We start from the raw sequence: 18,425 nt of genomic DNA on the forward strand, positions 1-18,425 counted from the left end.
AATACAGTAGCCAGAACATATTGTATATTTGTATCACGCAATGAGATCAATGAAAATTGTTAATCCATATACATTTCACTTTATAAAAAGCTGCTAAAATTAACTTAAAGTTTTTTTTTTTTTGTTAATTCAAACAGTTTCTAGTCAATCAATCTTTTGATATTAAACATCACTAAATATAACAAACAGACTCAGGCTCGGCGACTTCGTGTTGACGTTAAATGTTTACCTAAAAAATAGAATATATTCTAATGCTGTTCATTAAGTTTTTAGTTAATGTCAAATAGTACAAAGCGTATGTGAGCGAGTAAGTAGTATACCGCAAAGCAATTAAATCTCGTTGCGCGTTTATCGCGTACTATAAATTTATTTTAAATTACATCTCAGGCATGCATGCATTCTTCATAAATTATTTACTGCATTCGCAAGCAAACAACTAGTTAAACAAAATAAGGGAAATGTTAATAAAACGTTTTACTCCACGAGACCATGAGTGGAGGAAGTAGCAAAACATTGTCATTTGCTCTTTAATTAGCGAGAGCCACTAAGCTATAAGGAACCACAGAGCGGGAAAATATTAAATACAAATCGCTGGAACATTTGCTTTAACATTTGTTTTTAATGGAATACCCATGTCAAAGTATTTTAAACACGGCTTAATTGAATGGATTTATTTTCGACGATTTGACGACCTCCATGGTCGAGTGGTGTGTACACCGGTTTTCATGGGTACGCTACTCTGAGGTCCCGGGTTCGATTCCCGGCCGAGTCGATGTAGATTACCATTAGTTTTCTACGTTGTCTTGGGTCTGGGTGTTTGTGGTACCGTCGTTACTTCTGATTTCCATAACACAAGTGCTTAAGCTACTTACATTGGGATCAGAGTAATGTATGTGATGTTGTCTCATATTTATTTATTTATTATTTATTTTCGAAATTTTTAGGTAATTTTAATATCTGAGTACGTATTTCACACTTGATATCTATTTTTTACTGAAATTTTGACTAGAACATTGTAAATGTTATGGGCATAGATGTCAGGGGCAATATAACAAAAGTATTTAACTTGATGGTAGCAGTAGGTTATTTTTGCAAGCCCTTCTGAGTCTGCCCACCACACATCATATATTCTACAGCCAAATAATTATAAGCTTAAGTAAGTCAGTGTAACTATCTTGACAGGCACAAGGGGCATAACATTTTAGTTCCCAAGGTTATTGGTGCATTGGTAATGTTAATATTTGCTGGTCTGTCCAATTATTTTGTATAATATGAATACCAATATTTAATTCTTAGGTTCATCAAACTATGGACCTGCTGGTTTACAAAATATCCGTAGAAACTTTCCACAACGCGGAAGAGCACGTAGTCAGTCCCTAAATCCTAAAAGGTTTGCTGGACAGTTAGCTGCGAATGAAATTCAGAACCGAACACCGAGAAATAGAGGTATACTACAGCTTATGGGTTTTATCTATATCATAAAATACCGATTCATAATATTACTTATAAGATACAACATATAATGTCAAACTAAGCCATTTTAAAATTAAACATTTTAAAACTAAAATTTTATACAAATTCATTGCTTACTTTCTTTTTTAATTGGCTTGTAGTAAAATTGAAAAATTATAATCTCACATTTGTTTATGTCGTATTTATTTACGATAAAATTTAAACTAAAATTGCAGCATCACATTTTAAAGAACCGAAACCAAAACAATTATTTTTACGAGAATGCAGAAATCACAATATATCTGAACAAATGGGTTCAACGAACATGACAACCAGTAAAAACCGTCAAGACAGAGCCCAAAGAGATGATAACAAAATAAGAAGGATGGGATTTTTAACCTTGGAAGCATTGGTAAAATCAGACGTTAAAGATATACTTGCAAACTTGAATGCTAAAAAGGAAGGATTTCTAAATCTTTTGCAATCTCCAATTGACCGAGCTGACGTACATGTACTGATTATGGAACTTTTATCAAAAATATGCGAATCTTCATTTCATCAGTTAAAATTAACGGTACTACTGGATGTTTGCAATTCGCAATTTATTGGCAATTTTAAAAATTATTTGTTGGATTTACCCTACGTGGAAAACAAATCTGCAAACAATAAATACTGGAAAAATGAAATTGAATTTTGGAAGAATTTTATAATGTTTTGCGAATCAATCATAGTAATGTCGCCTACGACTGCGTTGACCAAATGTAGATCTCTCATAGATGGAAGTTCTAAATGTTGCCTAGAGGGACTACGAGATAGGCATAATTTTACATTACCCGAGGAATATAGCATGAAGTTAATACAACTCCGTGAGTCATTGACGGCGCATGAAAAAGACAAAACTGCGGTAATTACTAGTATTTAATTTATAATCGTCATTTTTATGATAAATACTTAACTTATACATTGGTTTTTGTTCAAAATGTATTTTCATGTTATAGATGAGAGAGATAATATTTTTTGCGCATTCACTTTTGCTCTAATTTATTATATGATATTTAAAAGATTTCTTATAACCTTTTTACTTCATACATAAGAAGTTACTAATAACATCACATTTATATGGGAAATAGGATTTTTTTTATCATTATTAACTAACATTGCTTATAAAATTTCCCAGTGACATACCTATATCTATATTATATAAGTTTAATTATGTAACTTTTTAAATAACTCTCCATGTACTAGTAGTCTCCCGGTGGGGTAATGATGATGTCTGCCTGACCGATTTTGATATCGTCGACCAATCTCAATGGACCAGCAACGTAAGGTATACATAGTGCTCAAGTTTGCGCAAACAGCAACAACAACTTGGTTGTAGGGCTATGTGCAAGCCTGTCTAGGTACATACCACCCACTCATCAGATATTCTACCGCAAAATAACAGTACTCAGTATTGTTGTTTTGTTTGAAGGGTGAGTGAGCCAGTGTAAAAACACTGCACAAGGGACATAATATCTTAGTTCTCAAGTTTGGTGGTGCATTGGCGATATAAGGTGGTGCATTGGCGATATATTTCTTATAGCATCATTGTCTCCAGAGGGTGGTGAGAAATTACCAAATGCTCGTCCGCCAAACTTTACAATAAAAACAAACTATAGCATTCTCATGATCCGATGGATGGCGAATCCAACACGACCGGAAAGAGTTCTGGCGCAGGACAGACAGTCCAGTAACGGAGGTGTACACACTTCCAACTTCCACATTAGAGGTTGCTGCTGAGAAATTCTATATAAAAACCCAATAACTTTTTATCAGCCCCAGCTGGAGTATGAACCTCCGGACGGACTTAGACTATATAGAAAATCTAACATCATCTATGCACCTTAGTTTCATCTCAATTATATGTTTTATAATATCTTAGAAGGAAGAACGAAAGCTCGTTGTTGGGAAGGAAGAACAAGAACCACCGGAGAATTTCAGGGATCTGAGCGTCGTTCCATGCCGGGAAGATTTGATAGAAGATCGTCCATATTTGAGAGAAAATTTAATATCAGGCAGTTATCGCAATGTAGAACATTATCTAGACGTACAATTCCGGCTCCTCCGTGAAGATTGCTTCGGACCTCTTCGTGGAGGAATACGTAAGTCATAATTGACAGTTTCGTTTTTCATCTATGTATATACGGAAACCTTTTTCAAATTTGTCCAGGTGCATAAATCCGAAACTACAATTATTTGAAAAAACTCCTGTAAAAGTGTCTCGGGTATAAATTTCTATAAAACCTAAACCTGCGTTATAATAATATAGTACGTTTTCTTTAACTATTTAATAAGATGCAGGGGCATCTTTAATTGCATATTTCTTTTTTATATAGCTTTTTTTGTTTCACTGAAAATAATTGTACCAGCTCGCGCTACTAATTTTCTGGACCAGAAGAGTTATTATAATTAATTATTATTTTATGTAATGTTTATTTTAAAGTATATTTTATTTGTGATCTAACTAACGATTTGCCATTACAGTCCAGTTTATGCGAGATCCCACCAAAATGAAATACGACAATATACGGTAAGTTGATAATAATTTAAAAAAAGAAACAGTTTTTACCATTCATCTAATAATAAGTACATAACGGCATGTAATTTGTCCTGTCGATCTCTGCTAGGCAAAAGCGTTCTCTCCATAATACACGAATATTTAGTCATTTTATAATAAGAAATGAAATTAAGCATCTATCATTTAATCGAAAATGAAATACATGACATGTATATATAATAAATAATAAAATAAAATTTTAACAAAAAGAAAAACCGACTTCAAACAAAACACTATTTTAAAACAAATGAATATGCACGAAAAAGTAATAAAAATAATTGCGTATTCAACATATTTTTTAGAGTCTTCCTAAGTTAAAAGAAATGAAAAATATTAGACTACTTAAAAGTCGATTAACGATTATATCATGTAGTTATAATTATTGGTATATTTGGAGCCGGTGTCAGCCACGGTGCCCTTGCCCCAACAATCAAAAGAAAGAAGCGATACGAGCCCCTTGATTGATCCAGTATATTATTGTGTAAAAGGTAATTTGTAAAAAACATATTTGTTAAAGTATTCTCGTATTGTTTTTTGATAGATATACTGTAGGGTTTTATTGGCTGACACCGACTCCAAATATAACAATAATTATAACTACATGATATAATCGTTAGTCGACTTTTAAGTAGTTTAATATTTTTCATTTCTTTTAACTTAGGAAGACTCTAAAAAATATGTTGAATACGCAATTATTTTTATTACTTTTTCGTGCATATTCATTTGTTTTAAAATAGTGTTTTGTTTGAAGTCGGTTTTTCTTTTTGTTAAAATTTTATTTATTTTTTGATTTTAAGTGAAGCTGATGTTGACTAACTATTTTTTTTTTAATATGGATAGATTAAGCATTCCGTTTATATGAGTCAGAAACTACTTCGAGGACAATTTCAAAGGAAACTTGCGAATAAAGCAAAAATAGACTTTCAAAAATGCGGATTTAATACGTCACGCGGCGTAAACTACAAGGATCCCTCGAAAGAGCTGTAATCGAACTCAGCAAAAAAACTTTGTAAAAGACCAACTATATTTCGTACATCATATGACATCACATCACATACACAAAATTTGATTAAAGATAGTAAGAAATTCTGCCCCATAACTGCGAGCCGTATAGGAGTTCCATCACTACATAGTATAAAACAAAGTCGCTTTCTCTGTCCCTATATCTTTAAATCTACGCAACGGATTTTGATGCGGTTTTTTTTAAAAGATAGTGTGATTCAAGGGGAAGATTCGTGTATATAATACATGAACAATATAGTAAAGAAACACTGATAATTTTAGAAGTTTGCGATGTGATGTCGTATATAAACAAATTCTGTAGTATATTTAGTATCAGTATTGCACCCGTGCGAAGCCGGGGTGCGTAGCTAGTTGATTATAATATTTGACTATGATAATTACATAAACATAACCACATTACGGAAGGTGACTCAAATATCCAAATAACCTATAAATAAAAGATTCGACCGAGTATCGCTAACGAGCTCCTCAGAATTGTTCCGTTCCCTTCCGTTCCGTTACTTTGTCATGGATCCTGTGCTCAGAACCTTACCAAACTTTCACCAAATTACCCTTGTAGTATATATTTTATAATAAAAAAAGAATTATCAAAATTGGTTAACCTGATTTTCAGTTATTCACCTATTTGTCGCGCATATACATAATGCAAATTTAAGACTTATGTCGTTTTCACATGGATACCATCATCGGAAAAAAAAATAAAAAAAATGGGACCCCACGGGAAGCACTACCTTTCAAACAAAAAAAAATTATCAAAATCGGTCCACCCAGTAAAATGTTATGAGGTAACAAACATAAAAAAAAAAAAAAAAAAAAAAAAAAAAAAAAAAAAAAAAAAAAAAATACAGACGAATTGATAACCTCCTCCTTTTGGAAGTCGGTTGAACATGACATATATACGAGCATGATAAATACACGAGACATTGCAATAGTTATCATCCATTGGAGCTAAAATAACTTAAAATAACTTTAAGAAATAGTTTAAACTATTCGTACATCCGATGTAGTTTCGGGGTTCGTGTCGTAGCCAAAAAGCTCCAAGAGCGTCGTCGGAGATGTTATGGCCATGTAGCGCGTCGGCCTCAGCACTATGTCGAGAGAAAGTGCCTTGATATATTTGTACCTGGAACCAGGCCTCCCAGGCGCTGACACTAAAGACCGTGCTAAGTGGAGTAGATCTAGTCGGAAGGCAGACCATGAAATTAGCTCGGATTAATAAATGCCAGGCAGAAGAAGAAGTTTTAACCTACCCAACCTACCTAATCCCTATTATTATTAAAAATGTATACATATGTCGGTGCGAAACCACGAATTTAAGAAAAACACATGTCCAGAACTGACTATTTTGATACTTCATTTGAAATTGTTTGATCATTAAATTAATAATATTCAGTAAATTCTGAGATGTTAAATTATTCTGAAATATTTTTAGCGTTCATAAAAAGGTGTAACATTGATATGAGCCCACCCATTTTTGTTATAAAAGGCCGAGCGCCCGCCGTATCAGAAATATCAACTAGATATTTTGAGAAAGCGTCGCCTTATTGAATCTCCTTATACTACATATATGCAAGAATAGTCATCAGTGGCACTCGAATGCGATGCATAGACGTCCTGAGGACATACTAAGCGCTCCCGTTGACGCTATCACATCGGCGAACGCTACCTCTTCAGGTCACGCATTAAACACACACCGATCCCACCGGCGGGGTCGAGATCCCTCGGCCTTCATTATTAACCGTCCGCGCCTAGGCGCGTTTCGTGACACAATGTCCTCCCCCTCCAGATGTCTACGGCGTCCTAAGCCGAGGTCTGGCCTCACAGGACCCACCCAGTACCCTTAGGACGCGCTCCCAACGACCGGCAATCTTCGGCGACTCGCCCACCCGCCCTATGTCAGGCTTGCTCGAGCCATCAGAGCGATCGGACCTCCTCAGTTTGGAATAATTCATAGAAAAATATTTCTTGAGTTTAATTTCATACCTCTAAGGATGGATAAAGATCGAAACGAAACTCTGCCACTCGTGACGCCAGAAATGCCTAACTCATATTTTTAAAGAACGAGCTCGGACAAGCTCCTTCGTCATTTACTTTATTTTATTATTATTATATTATTTAATTTCAGGGTTTATCATAATGTAAAATTTGTTGAGTCCTATATATCGCCACAGAAAATTGGTTCCGTTGTGGAAGTTGACGATAACACAAAGAAAAGGTTTAAAAAGATGAACTGGTCTTATAGCAAGCGATTTATTTATGGTACACTGCTGCTATTTACCAAAGACAAATGCAATACATTTATTGTAGCGACGACAATCGAGCAAAATATAAAGTATTTGGAAAACGGAAAAGTAAATATAATTGGATTTTTGTAAATCCTTTTTGATCTGATATGATAAATAGCCTTCCATAAAAATATCCCTATATATAATAAATACCCTTATACCTTCTTTCAAAGAGCAACGAATCGGCTTGATTTTTGCATAAAAATTTGAGAGCAAACTAGAACTTGCAGGGAATTTAACCAATTCCAGGGGTTTAGTTTTACAGAAACGGATTTTTAATTACAAATCGTACAAAATTGAAACTTAATATAGGCGGTCATATTTATATAAATAAAATTTATATGAGTAAATATATCTCTGCGATATGAAAATTAGTGGAAATAAAACGGTGTAAACAACCTAACTCAATTTAACACTCAGGTAAATAGATTTGAACGAATTCAGTAAAGCATTTTATTCTTTACTTTAAAAAATTGTATCGCTAAGTTAAAACGTTAAATACATATTGTACTTACGTAAATGTGAATGTTGTATACCTTTTTTAAACTATATAAGAATGCCACCCCTTCGCGATATAAACTTTATTAAAAAGAGCGCGTAAAATAATATTTACAAACATTATAATAAAGTTATGCTTAATACGTCAAAACTGTTCAATGGTTTTTGAATTTGTGTATCAATAAAAAAATATTGATTGGCAGAATCTGGACAGATTTTATATTTACTCTTAAATTTCACATTTATGATTTTTCCGGTACGTATACATTCTTTATTCGAACCATAAGAAGTGAAAAACAACTTTTGAAAGCAAATTGACGCGATATAATTGGTTGAGCGCTTGAATATTCTATGATAATTAGTGTAGATTTGCGAAAATTTTCGTTTTGTTCGTCACTAGTAGTGTACTTATTGTACACTACTAGTTTATTCGCTACATGTGCAAAAATCAGGCAAATTCTCAACTGCTTCGTTGAAGAAGGACATTTACATATTAGAAGATAATTATTTTAAAAAATATGCATTACTTAAATTATGTTTTATTAAAGACCTATGTCAGATTCCAGTGTCAATTTTTCATCAATTCGACGTTGGGGATAATTTATACGGAAATCAAAAATATACGATGTTTGAAAGTGAAGTTTATTTCGAGCCTTATTATCATATTCTGAGAGCTCTACAGGATCCGACATTCCCCGAACATTTAGCAATGAAAAAATATGTCGTCGATGTTGATGTAAGCTCAATGATGTACTAATACTTATAATATCGAAAGCATTGCGTAAAATAGATATTTTTTCATTTGATTCATCAATTGATATTTGTTTTCAGCCTGAACCTGCTCATCCTGCATATTTGCAAGTAGATAAAACATATAATGTCAAAATATCTTTTTCGAAGCGCATTAAATTTAATGTTCTCGATTATAATACGTGGCCATCTAGTGATGACCTAGGATTTAATCAAAGTCAGTATGAAGCATACAAAACCGCTTTGACTCGTGAGTTCGCCTTGATTCAGGGTCCACCAGGGACTGGCAAGACTTTTTTGGGTATTAAAATAGCACAAACATTGTTAACGAATATTAACAAACCTGGATGCGTGCTACTTCTCGTGTGCTTTACAAACCACGCTTTGGATCAATTTTTAGAAGGTCTCATACCGGTTACGGATTCGATTGTAAGAATTGGTGGCCAATCTCGAAATGAGGCTCTGCAGCAGTTTAACTTAAGTCAACTTCGAAATAAATCGCGGAATGGGTTATCAAATGCTCATCGACTTTTTCGAAAGCAAAAAAACGAGTTAGAATCAAACATATTAGAACTAAAAGCAGCTCAATATGAAATCGACTTCATAAACGAGTCCATAATTAGCTATACTTCCATGGCAAAATATGTCCCAGAGTGTAGCCATCTTGAAGAACTGTATAAAACAACTCTCAAAAGTGGAAAAGACCCATTATCTTTATGGTTATTTGAAAACTTAGTATACGACTTCAAAGAACCTATTACAAAAGAAGGTCAGGCAGAAGATTTTTTAAATACAGAATTCATGGAAAATCGTAATCAGGTTATCTTGGATGATTTTGAAGTAGACAGCAATATGTTGTCCAACTCTAATATTAAGAAAGCTTTTTCTTTAAAGATTGCAAAATCTCAACTAATATATAGTATTCAACAATATCTAAATACAGATTTGAATTGCGCTCTTAAACGTAATCTACACTTTCATATTGTTGCTCTGAGAGCCAAGATAAAGCGTTTTACTGTAAGTATTTACGTCATTTTATTTTAATATTATACCTTCAAAGTACGTACTATCGATCTTATCAGATATCGGGCATGTTATCATGTAAAATAATTACTGATGCAAAAGCAATTTGCTTTCAAAATAGAAGCTAATAAAATAAAGCAATACTAACGTCGTCCAATACGTTATGTAGACTGGTGTAAAAATTTTCGACGATAATTTGTCATTTCTCCTATTGAAATCTTTGCTAATAAATTGATGATGAAAGAGCTCGTTTGGAAAATATTACTGTATAAATAGATGCTTAGAGAATGTCGATGGTGACATTTAGTTATTAGTCTGCGTCTAAGGTCATTTTAAACAGAAACTTAAATTACTTAGAACGATTCTTCATACAACACATCCTTCTAACCCCAAAGAATTATCGGATCGCTTTATGAAACAAATGAAAACTGTTTTTTATTCGTTTTTATAAATGAAATGAAGTATTTTCATTGACAATAAAATGTGTTTTAACCTTTTTTTTATTATTACGGTAACGATTTGTTATATTTGTTTCACAGGAAATGAAAAGCTATGATCTGTTAGGAATTCGTACGACTCCAGTTGATTTGCGAAACCTTCGCAATTTGCCTATGGTTGATCGGTGGCTACTGTACTTCCGTTGGACAAAAATAATTACAGATAAACTTAAAGAAGATATAAGACCTCTACAGGTAGGTATATAGGTTAAAATGATTATAAAATGCTTAAATATAGATTCTAAACGATATATCGTCTAAATTCTATCAATATACCGTGTGAAATTCCTGATCTCGAGTTAAACGTTTTCATTTCCCAATTATTCCCTTGAATATAACTGTTTTATTGCTTAAATACTGAATAATTCATCATTATGGGGGTCATAGTTCAGTGACTCTTCACACTACTTACTAATTCTTACAAGAGAGTCCAGTGTTCACCCACTTGAAGTGGGGATTATGTGGTACCAGCCACTACTTGGGGAAGTTAAATAGCCTCGTTGATAAACTAAGCAAGCATTGTACAAACTATTGATTATGACTTATGAAAAATGTATTTCAGGAGTCTGTGTTAAATTCGAATACTGCGTACGAAGAATCAAGAACGCTACTGGACGTTGAGTTGTTGCAGAAAGTCAAAGTGATTGGCATGACAACTAGCGGCGCAGCGAGACTAAGGAAGTTGATAACGGTGCTGGCGTCACCTGTTGGTGTGTTTTATGTCTTTTTTCGTCATTATTATTGTATAGCTTACTGTTACAGAATTCGAAAGTTTATATAATAAATCTGTTTTACACAACAAAACAGTTATGTCTGTGAGAAAACACACAGCATTGTTTGAAGAAGCATCCATAAATCTTACCATAAACACATACATAGAAGTTCATCTTACCTCTCTTTCCGTCTGTTGTTACCTTTCTCTTTCTCAAATAGCAGAGCGCGCCATCTTGTTTCAAATTTGCGCGCCACTGACCTTGTCAAATCATAGTCTTCATTAACCACCAGCAAGCAACACTACAATGCTGCGTGTTTTCTCAAACACATAATATCTGTTTTGATCTAATGCAAATAGATTTATTATATGTGAATCGAAAACTCACAGCATTGTTTGAAGATCTGTTTGATATCTGCTGGTGTAAGAATACAAACGCTATGTGAATTATAATTAATTAAATCCATCAATATGTTTAATATATTCTGTATATTCAACTGGCTTCGTGAACCTTATAACTTACGATACTTGTCATGTCACTAGATATTTTCAAAATAAATTTTATATCCATCCGATTATAACAAATTAGAAACAAAACTAAAAAATAATTATTAATTCTACCGCTAGGTGAATTAAGTCTCTTTATCAATTGAAATCAATATCTATCAGTAAAAATATACTGAATTTATATTTTTGTATTTACTATGTCCTTCCAAGTTAGCCTTAGACATCATAAGTTAGCCTGCCATGTAATCTTCCTGATTAACTAGTGAATTAACTCGCCGGTCCGACCCACCTTTTTAATACTTACATACATCGCATCTTCCGAAGATGTAAAAGAATCTCTCTTATCCTCTGATACATGTCGAGACCGCTATTCATCCGAACCAACGGCATTCAACATATCCTTATTCTTACCTTTACCGTTTACGATACTCATTCGTAAATTGTTTAATTTATGCTATGAAAGCACTTTTTAAACAAAAAAATCACCTTAAAATTCACTATAGTAAATAATTTTTGAACTTTTTAAATGAATAATAAATGATTTAGAAGCGCTATGATTTGGCAAGGTCAGTGGCGCGCAAATTTGAAAGATGGCGCGCTCTGCTGTTTGTGAAAGGTGAAAAGTAACAAAAGACGGAAAGAGAAGTAAGATGTACTTCTATTTTATAATTATTTATGGTAAGATTTATGGATGCTTCTTCAAACAATGCTATGTGTTTTCGACACACATATAATAAAAAATGCAACCGATTTAAAAAAATACCAGAGTAAGTCTAATTTTTATTAATAAACATTGACAAAATTATTAAGTACATTAATAAACAATGTAAATAAAGTTGTGAATAATAAATAATTTCATTTTACATTATTAGTTATCGTTGAGGAAGCTGCAGAAGTATTAGAACAGCATATTGTTACATCGCTCACTAAAAGTTGTGAACATCTAATCCTTATTGGTAAGAATTTTAAATATATTTCGTATCTCTTTTATGCCTAAAAAAATCCTATTATGCTATTACTATTACATTTCAACTATTTTTTTTTATGTTCAATATGAAAAGTTGAATAATTCCATCTTTACTAATTAAAATCAAAATAAACTTTATTCAAGGAGACTTTTACAAGCACTTTTGAATCGTCATTTAACAATTAAGTGAAGCTACCACATGTTCGGAAAGTAGATTCTACCAAAAAGAACCGGCAAGAAACTCAGTAGTTACTCTTTTTCAAAGTTTAAAGAATACAGTCATATTATTTAAATACAATTGTATATGTATGTAATGTACCCTGCCTGGAAGTCAACAGGTACTAATTCCACGCTTTTTTATCATCTATAAAATCTTTATCGAATTATAAGCCTTTTTTACCAATGTATTTTTTACAAACGATTTGAATTTACGAAACGGCAAAGTTAAAAATATCGACGGAATTTTACTATAGAAACGGATACCTTGCCCCAAGAAGAATTTATTGAAATGACGGAGTCGGAAACTTGGCATAATATTTATGCAAAAGTAACACGCTATACCGATTTTGATGATTTTTTTATATGAAACAAGCTTGAATCCCAAGAAAGGGCATTGGCTCCTTTTTATACCAAACACCTGACGACCGACCCCTAAAATGAGAGCGGAGGAAGCTTCTTGACTACTAGTATACTGTATAATACACAAGACACTGCACGACACTACACTACGCACTACGCGACGTGATAACATGTATAAATAAATAAATAAATATGAGACAACATCACATACATTACTTTGATCCCAATGTAAGTAGCTAAAGCACTTGTGTTATGGAAATCAGAAGTAACGACGGTACCACAAACACCCAGACCCAAGACAACATTGAAAACTAATGATAATCTACATTGACTCGGCCGGGAATCGAACCCGGGACCTCGGAGTGGCGTACCCATGAAAACCGCTGTACACAACACTCGACCACGGAGGTCGTCAAAATATGTATATAATACAATCGCTCAAGTCCGTGCGGTGTTAGAATCACTCCCCACCGATTTCGTTCTGAGCCGAGGTGCGATCTCATAGGAGACACCCTCAGGACGAACTTTAGTTTTAATTTAGTTTTAAATTAGAGCCCCGCGCTCAACCTCAGGGCAGGGGACATTAGTTCTCGCCCGAAAGTCAGGTGACGCTGTGAAGGCCAGTAGGGCCAACAGCAATACACAACACACAAAAAAAAAAAAATCCGTGCGGTGCGCAGGTGATCACCAGCAGCTGCGGCCATCGGCGGCGAACCTGCGGCTCGCCAAGCACTACAGCCTGGAGGTGTCGCTGTTCGAGCGCATGATCCTCAACGGCGTGCACAGCCGGCGCCTGTCCGTGCAGCACCGCATGCGCCCGCGCATCTCCGCGCTCATCGTGCCGCACATCTACACCGAACTGCACGACCACCCGTCCGTCGCCCACTTCCCCGACGTGCGCGGCCTCACCGACAACGTATTCTTCTTCACACACGGTTACCATGAGGAGGTATGCTTTATAACCTTATCTCGTATAATCGTATTAACCGAATACTTAATTAGGCAGAAGCCAATTAGGTATAATTTTTCATAATTATACACGAAATAGTGGAGACGGTGGATAAAAGGTGGCTAATCACATCACGAGACAGAGAAAATTGTATTCCTTGGCTTATAAATATCGATACAAAGCCTTTCAAAATACCTTACCTAATATTATATACCATCCATATATAATGCTTATATTCTTTTTAATATTTTTTTTTTCTATCTAACTGTATTATATGATTTTGTTTTTATTGTATAAAGTGTCAGCAAATGTCATCTCTAAAATAATATGGTGCTTTTAAGATCACTTATTTATAACATTGTTTCCGATTGATTATTATAATTTTATATAATTAAAATTAAATAATGCCAGTCATTGTTTGGCTGCCTTGTTGTTAACTATCCACGCTATAGTATCAACTTATAGTACAAGAACGTAATATAAAATGTATTTTTAAATAACAATAACAGATTATAAATTTCCCACTGACCACTGCTCTAAGGCAATTTAATAATTTAACTAATTTTAATTTTTTTTAGGCTAATTTAGGCAAACGAATTTTTTATTTATTTATTTTTTTGCGACCCATGTGTCCTAGCGACGTTTTCCTTCACCGCATTAGAAATAAAACTGCAAAATGATGTATTTTGATTAATTAATTATTTTATTATTATAGTGAAGCAAGCTTTTCTAGTATGTTTTTTTTACTTCGATATAAAAAACGTTAATGTCAATGATGTTGTAGTAAACAGATATGTTATTAACGCGCAAAAAGTGAAGACTAGAAAACGTCTTAATTGGGACGTTTGCCATTAGTTGTTTTACGTAGTAATACCTTATAATACATGATAATTACGTAGTAATACGTTTTGCGTAATTAAAACATCTAGTTATCCCTTTTACTTATTGTTTTTATCTAGCTATCCTTTTTTCTTTTAACGAAATGTAAAAATAAACTAAAATAAACGGTCCCCGGTGCGGCACATTTTTCTGTTGTTTAGTATGGACATAACATATCTGTTTATTAGAATATCATTGGTTAATGTTCTTTAACTTATGTTAATAATATTACATTGACCACGACGACGTAAAATAATGAGTGTTACAAAAGAAATTGTATTGTTGATTACCGTAGTGTCGTGCATGTGTTTCTTGATATGAATTTTAGTTTTTCGTCTTCGTCTAGGTCGTGGAGGACAGTTCCAGTAAAACGAACAAAGAAGAAGCAGACCTGATTCTTGGTTTCGCCAACTACATAATGCAACAGGGCTACCAGCCACAAGATGTCACCATTTTAGCCGCTTACTCCGGCCAAATGTTTTATTTGAGAAAAGTAAGCAATCTTTCTAAGGTCTTAAATGCGAAAGTAACTTGTGTCTATCTAACGCTCATTCACGATCAAACAGCTGAAGCTAATTTAATGAAATTTGGCATGAAGCAAACTTGAACTACTTTTTTTGGCTAACACGTGACAACCAACGCTCTAAACGCGGCGAAGCCGCGGCTGACTACTGGTACAGAATAAATAAATGCTGTTATTTATACATGTATAAGTTTTTCCTTACTTTATTTTTCGAGGCATGCTCGATGCCTTTCAAAAAGAACATTTATCAATGCGAATCTGCGATTTCGCTTCTTGCCAATCGAAACTGTAGTCTTCCCGAACCATGTGAAATATCTTCGACATTTTTTTTGTACATTTATAACTTAATTTTATTTTAGCAAAGACCTTTATATGCCCATCTATCTAAAGTGAAAATCACGGTTTTGGATAATTACCAAGGCGAAGAATCTAAAATCATACTACTTTCGCTCGTGAGAAGTAACGAACAGAAAAACATTGGATTTTTGGGATCGAAAAACCGTATCTGCCTTGCATTATCCAGAGCTAAGGAAGGTAAAGAGTTATATTGATTAATATATAGCAACATCGTACATTTGATTAAGAACTACTTTAAAAATGTATAATATTATGTATTTTTTTTTTCTTTTTAAAGGGTTTTACATATTTGGCAATATCGATATTTTGAAAGAGAATTCAAACTTGTGGACAAAAATCGCTGAAACCTTGGAAAACCAGGGATCATTGGGGACAAGCATACGGCTCAAATGTCAAAACCATCCGGATCAAATAACAACCGTAAGTATTTTAAACTTGTTACAAAATTTAAGATTTTGATATCGTCACTGCCGTGATCGTGGTGTCGAGAACTGAGGTTATAACATATTATATAGACCCTACTGTAATATACAGGGTTATTGGTAATTCGACGTACATCCGTTAGGAGGTGACTATTTGCAATAATTTTAAGTTTTAACCCCCATTAGAACCCCAAAATCCAAAAGTGAACCATTTTTCATCATTTTTCAAAATTTGTCAAAAATGCAACTTCAAAAATTTATTTAAAAAAAATTGTCAAGTAATATCCTTTTTTTTCTTTTTTGTTTTATAAAAACGATTAAACAATGGATATTTGTCAATATTTAAACAATAATTTTCAGTGAAAATTTAAAAATGCGAGAAGGAAAACAAAATTATTTTAATAATTTTTTCCCCAAAAATGCCTTAAAAACTAAAAAAAAATATTATGAAATTTGTAAAAAAAAGGAAATAATTTCAAATCAATCAAAATAAAATGACCAGAAAGGATGCAGGTTGAAATTCGTATTCGAACGAATTCGTACTAAAGGTCGCTCTTTAAAATTCCCACAAACTTAACTAAAAATAACAACCAATGAAAAAAAACCTACTTAACTGACTTTCTTGATACAAATTTAAAATAAAATTTAGAAACAGAAACAGTTCAATAGCGAAGTTATAAATAAGACATTTTGTAATATAGCCTAAATAAAGTATTAATAAGTGAATCCGAGAAACTCTATAACAGAGCACAGCACACACAGCATGTTCTACAATGAATAATGCAGAATTCTATCCTTGATATTATCCTCACGAAGAAGTCCCTGAAAGGATAGTTACTTTTTGTTACAATTTGTAATTATGTATTTTATTACTAAAGATTTTTTTTACTTCTTGTATACATATATAAAAAATTAAACTTGAATTGTCTAATAAAATATTTGTAGTGTATTTTCCAAGAAATCGCTTACATTTTTACCAATAAAACATTTTAAAATGATAAAAAATAAGATTCATCCAACGAAAAGTTTCATATTAAAGTTGAAAATATTTTAGAAGTTAGATAGTTAGACAGACAAAGCTGCTATTTCGAAAAACGCGCTTAATGTTCTCGCGTGATACGAGTATACACGAGTTCTTGGTGGTAGGGCTTTGTGCAAGCCCGTCTGGGTAGGTACCACCTACTCATCAGTTATTCTACCGCCAAACAACAGTACTCAGTATTGTTGTTTTCCGGTCTGAAGGGTGAGTGAGCCAGTGTAACTGCAGGCACAAGGGACATAACATCTAGTTCCTAAGGTTGGTGGCACATTGACGATGTAAGGAATAGTTAATAATTCTTACAGCGTCAATGTCTATGGGCGGCGGTGACCACTTACCATCAGGTGGCCCATATGCTCGTCCGCCAACCTATATCATAAAAAAAAAGTTGACACTATTTGGAGTATTTAGTTCATATACTGTAAGTCCAACAGAATGTTTGTTTCAGATTTCGTCAGTGAAGGACTTTAGTAAAGTACCTGAAGGCGGTTGCCTCTTGAAATGCAATTATAATTTGCCCTGTCTTCATGCTTGTCCACTCGTATGTCATGGCTATGACCCAGGACATGCTACTATTATTTGTCCGTTTCAGTGTGAAAGGTGAGACATATAAAACAACTTTTTGATTTTTTTCAATAATATGTTTTATTATTCAAAAAGTTCAGCCGAGAATCACTTGATCTTCGACTTCACGAAAAAGTAGAATAATCAGATCCGATAAATTATATGCTTTTTAATATTATATTAATTTGTAATATATGTAAATGTACTATAAAATATAAAAATAAAATATATATAATATAAACTATCAAATTGTATATTTTACACATATTAAACCTCAGTAATATACGAATCTTGTTCATACTGTATGCGTGTTAACGTTAATATTGACTTGTTTTTGACAGAATTATTTGTGAGCTGGATCATGTTTGTCCCTTGATGTGCAGAGAAAAATGTGAACCGTGCAAGCAAAAGATAACGAAAACATTACCGTGCGGCCATGATATGGAAATATTCTGCTATTTAAAACCCCAAGACCCATCGATAAAGTGTTTGACTACCGTTTCTGTAATATTACCAGAATGTGGGCACGAGGTTTGTAAACATATTGTTCCCTATCAGTCTATATAGCCCAATGATTACAGTATTAATTAGGTACTATAACCACTTAACCAATTTAATTTTTTTTTTATGGTATAGGTTGGCGGACGAGCATATGGGCCACCTGATGGTAAGTGGTCACCATCGCCCATAGACATTAACGCTGTAAGAATTATTAACTATTCCTTACATCGTGAATGTGCCACCAACCTTGGGAACTAGGATGTTATGTCCCTTGTGCCTGTAGTTACACTGGCTCACTCACC

The 18,425-nt window shown here is 33.6% G+C and overlaps 1 protein-coding gene across 4 annotated transcripts in view; it reads left to right on the forward strand.

Moving 5' to 3' along the window:
* The window catches only part of LOC124534101 (NFX1-type zinc finger-containing protein 1-like), a 46,593-nt gene that overhangs the window by 18,658 nt on the left and 9,510 nt on the right, over positions 1-18,425 (forward strand). For all 4 annotated transcript variants that reach the window (XM_047109772.1, XM_047109773.1, XM_047109774.1 and 1 more), the window contains 16 exons: positions 1,297-1,446; positions 1,689-2,356; positions 3,374-3,593; positions 3,976-4,021; positions 7,197-7,422; positions 8,414-8,590; positions 8,686-9,621; positions 10,167-10,319; positions 10,687-10,834; positions 12,216-12,299; positions 13,570-13,838; positions 15,064-15,210; positions 15,600-15,774; positions 15,875-16,017; positions 17,507-17,658; positions 17,964-18,153. In XM_047109772.1, coding sequence (XP_046965728.1) covers positions 1,297-1,446; positions 1,689-2,356; positions 3,374-3,593; positions 3,976-4,021; positions 7,197-7,422; positions 8,414-8,590; positions 8,686-9,621; positions 10,167-10,319; positions 10,687-10,834; positions 12,216-12,299; positions 13,570-13,838; positions 15,064-15,210; positions 15,600-15,774; positions 15,875-16,017; positions 17,507-17,658; positions 17,964-18,153 — 3,884 coding nt within the window. The remainder of the gene's footprint in view (positions 1-1,296; positions 1,447-1,688; positions 2,357-3,373; positions 3,594-3,975; positions 4,022-7,196; positions 7,423-8,413; positions 8,591-8,685; positions 9,622-10,166; positions 10,320-10,686; positions 10,835-12,215; positions 12,300-13,569; positions 13,839-15,063; positions 15,211-15,599; positions 15,775-15,874; positions 16,018-17,506; positions 17,659-17,963; positions 18,154-18,425) is intronic.

This window comes from Vanessa cardui, chromosome 12, assembly GCF_905220365.1.
Source record: "Vanessa cardui chromosome 12, ilVanCard2.1, whole genome shotgun sequence".
Classification (NCBI taxonomy): Eukaryota; Metazoa; Arthropoda; class Insecta; order Lepidoptera; family Nymphalidae; genus Vanessa; species Vanessa cardui.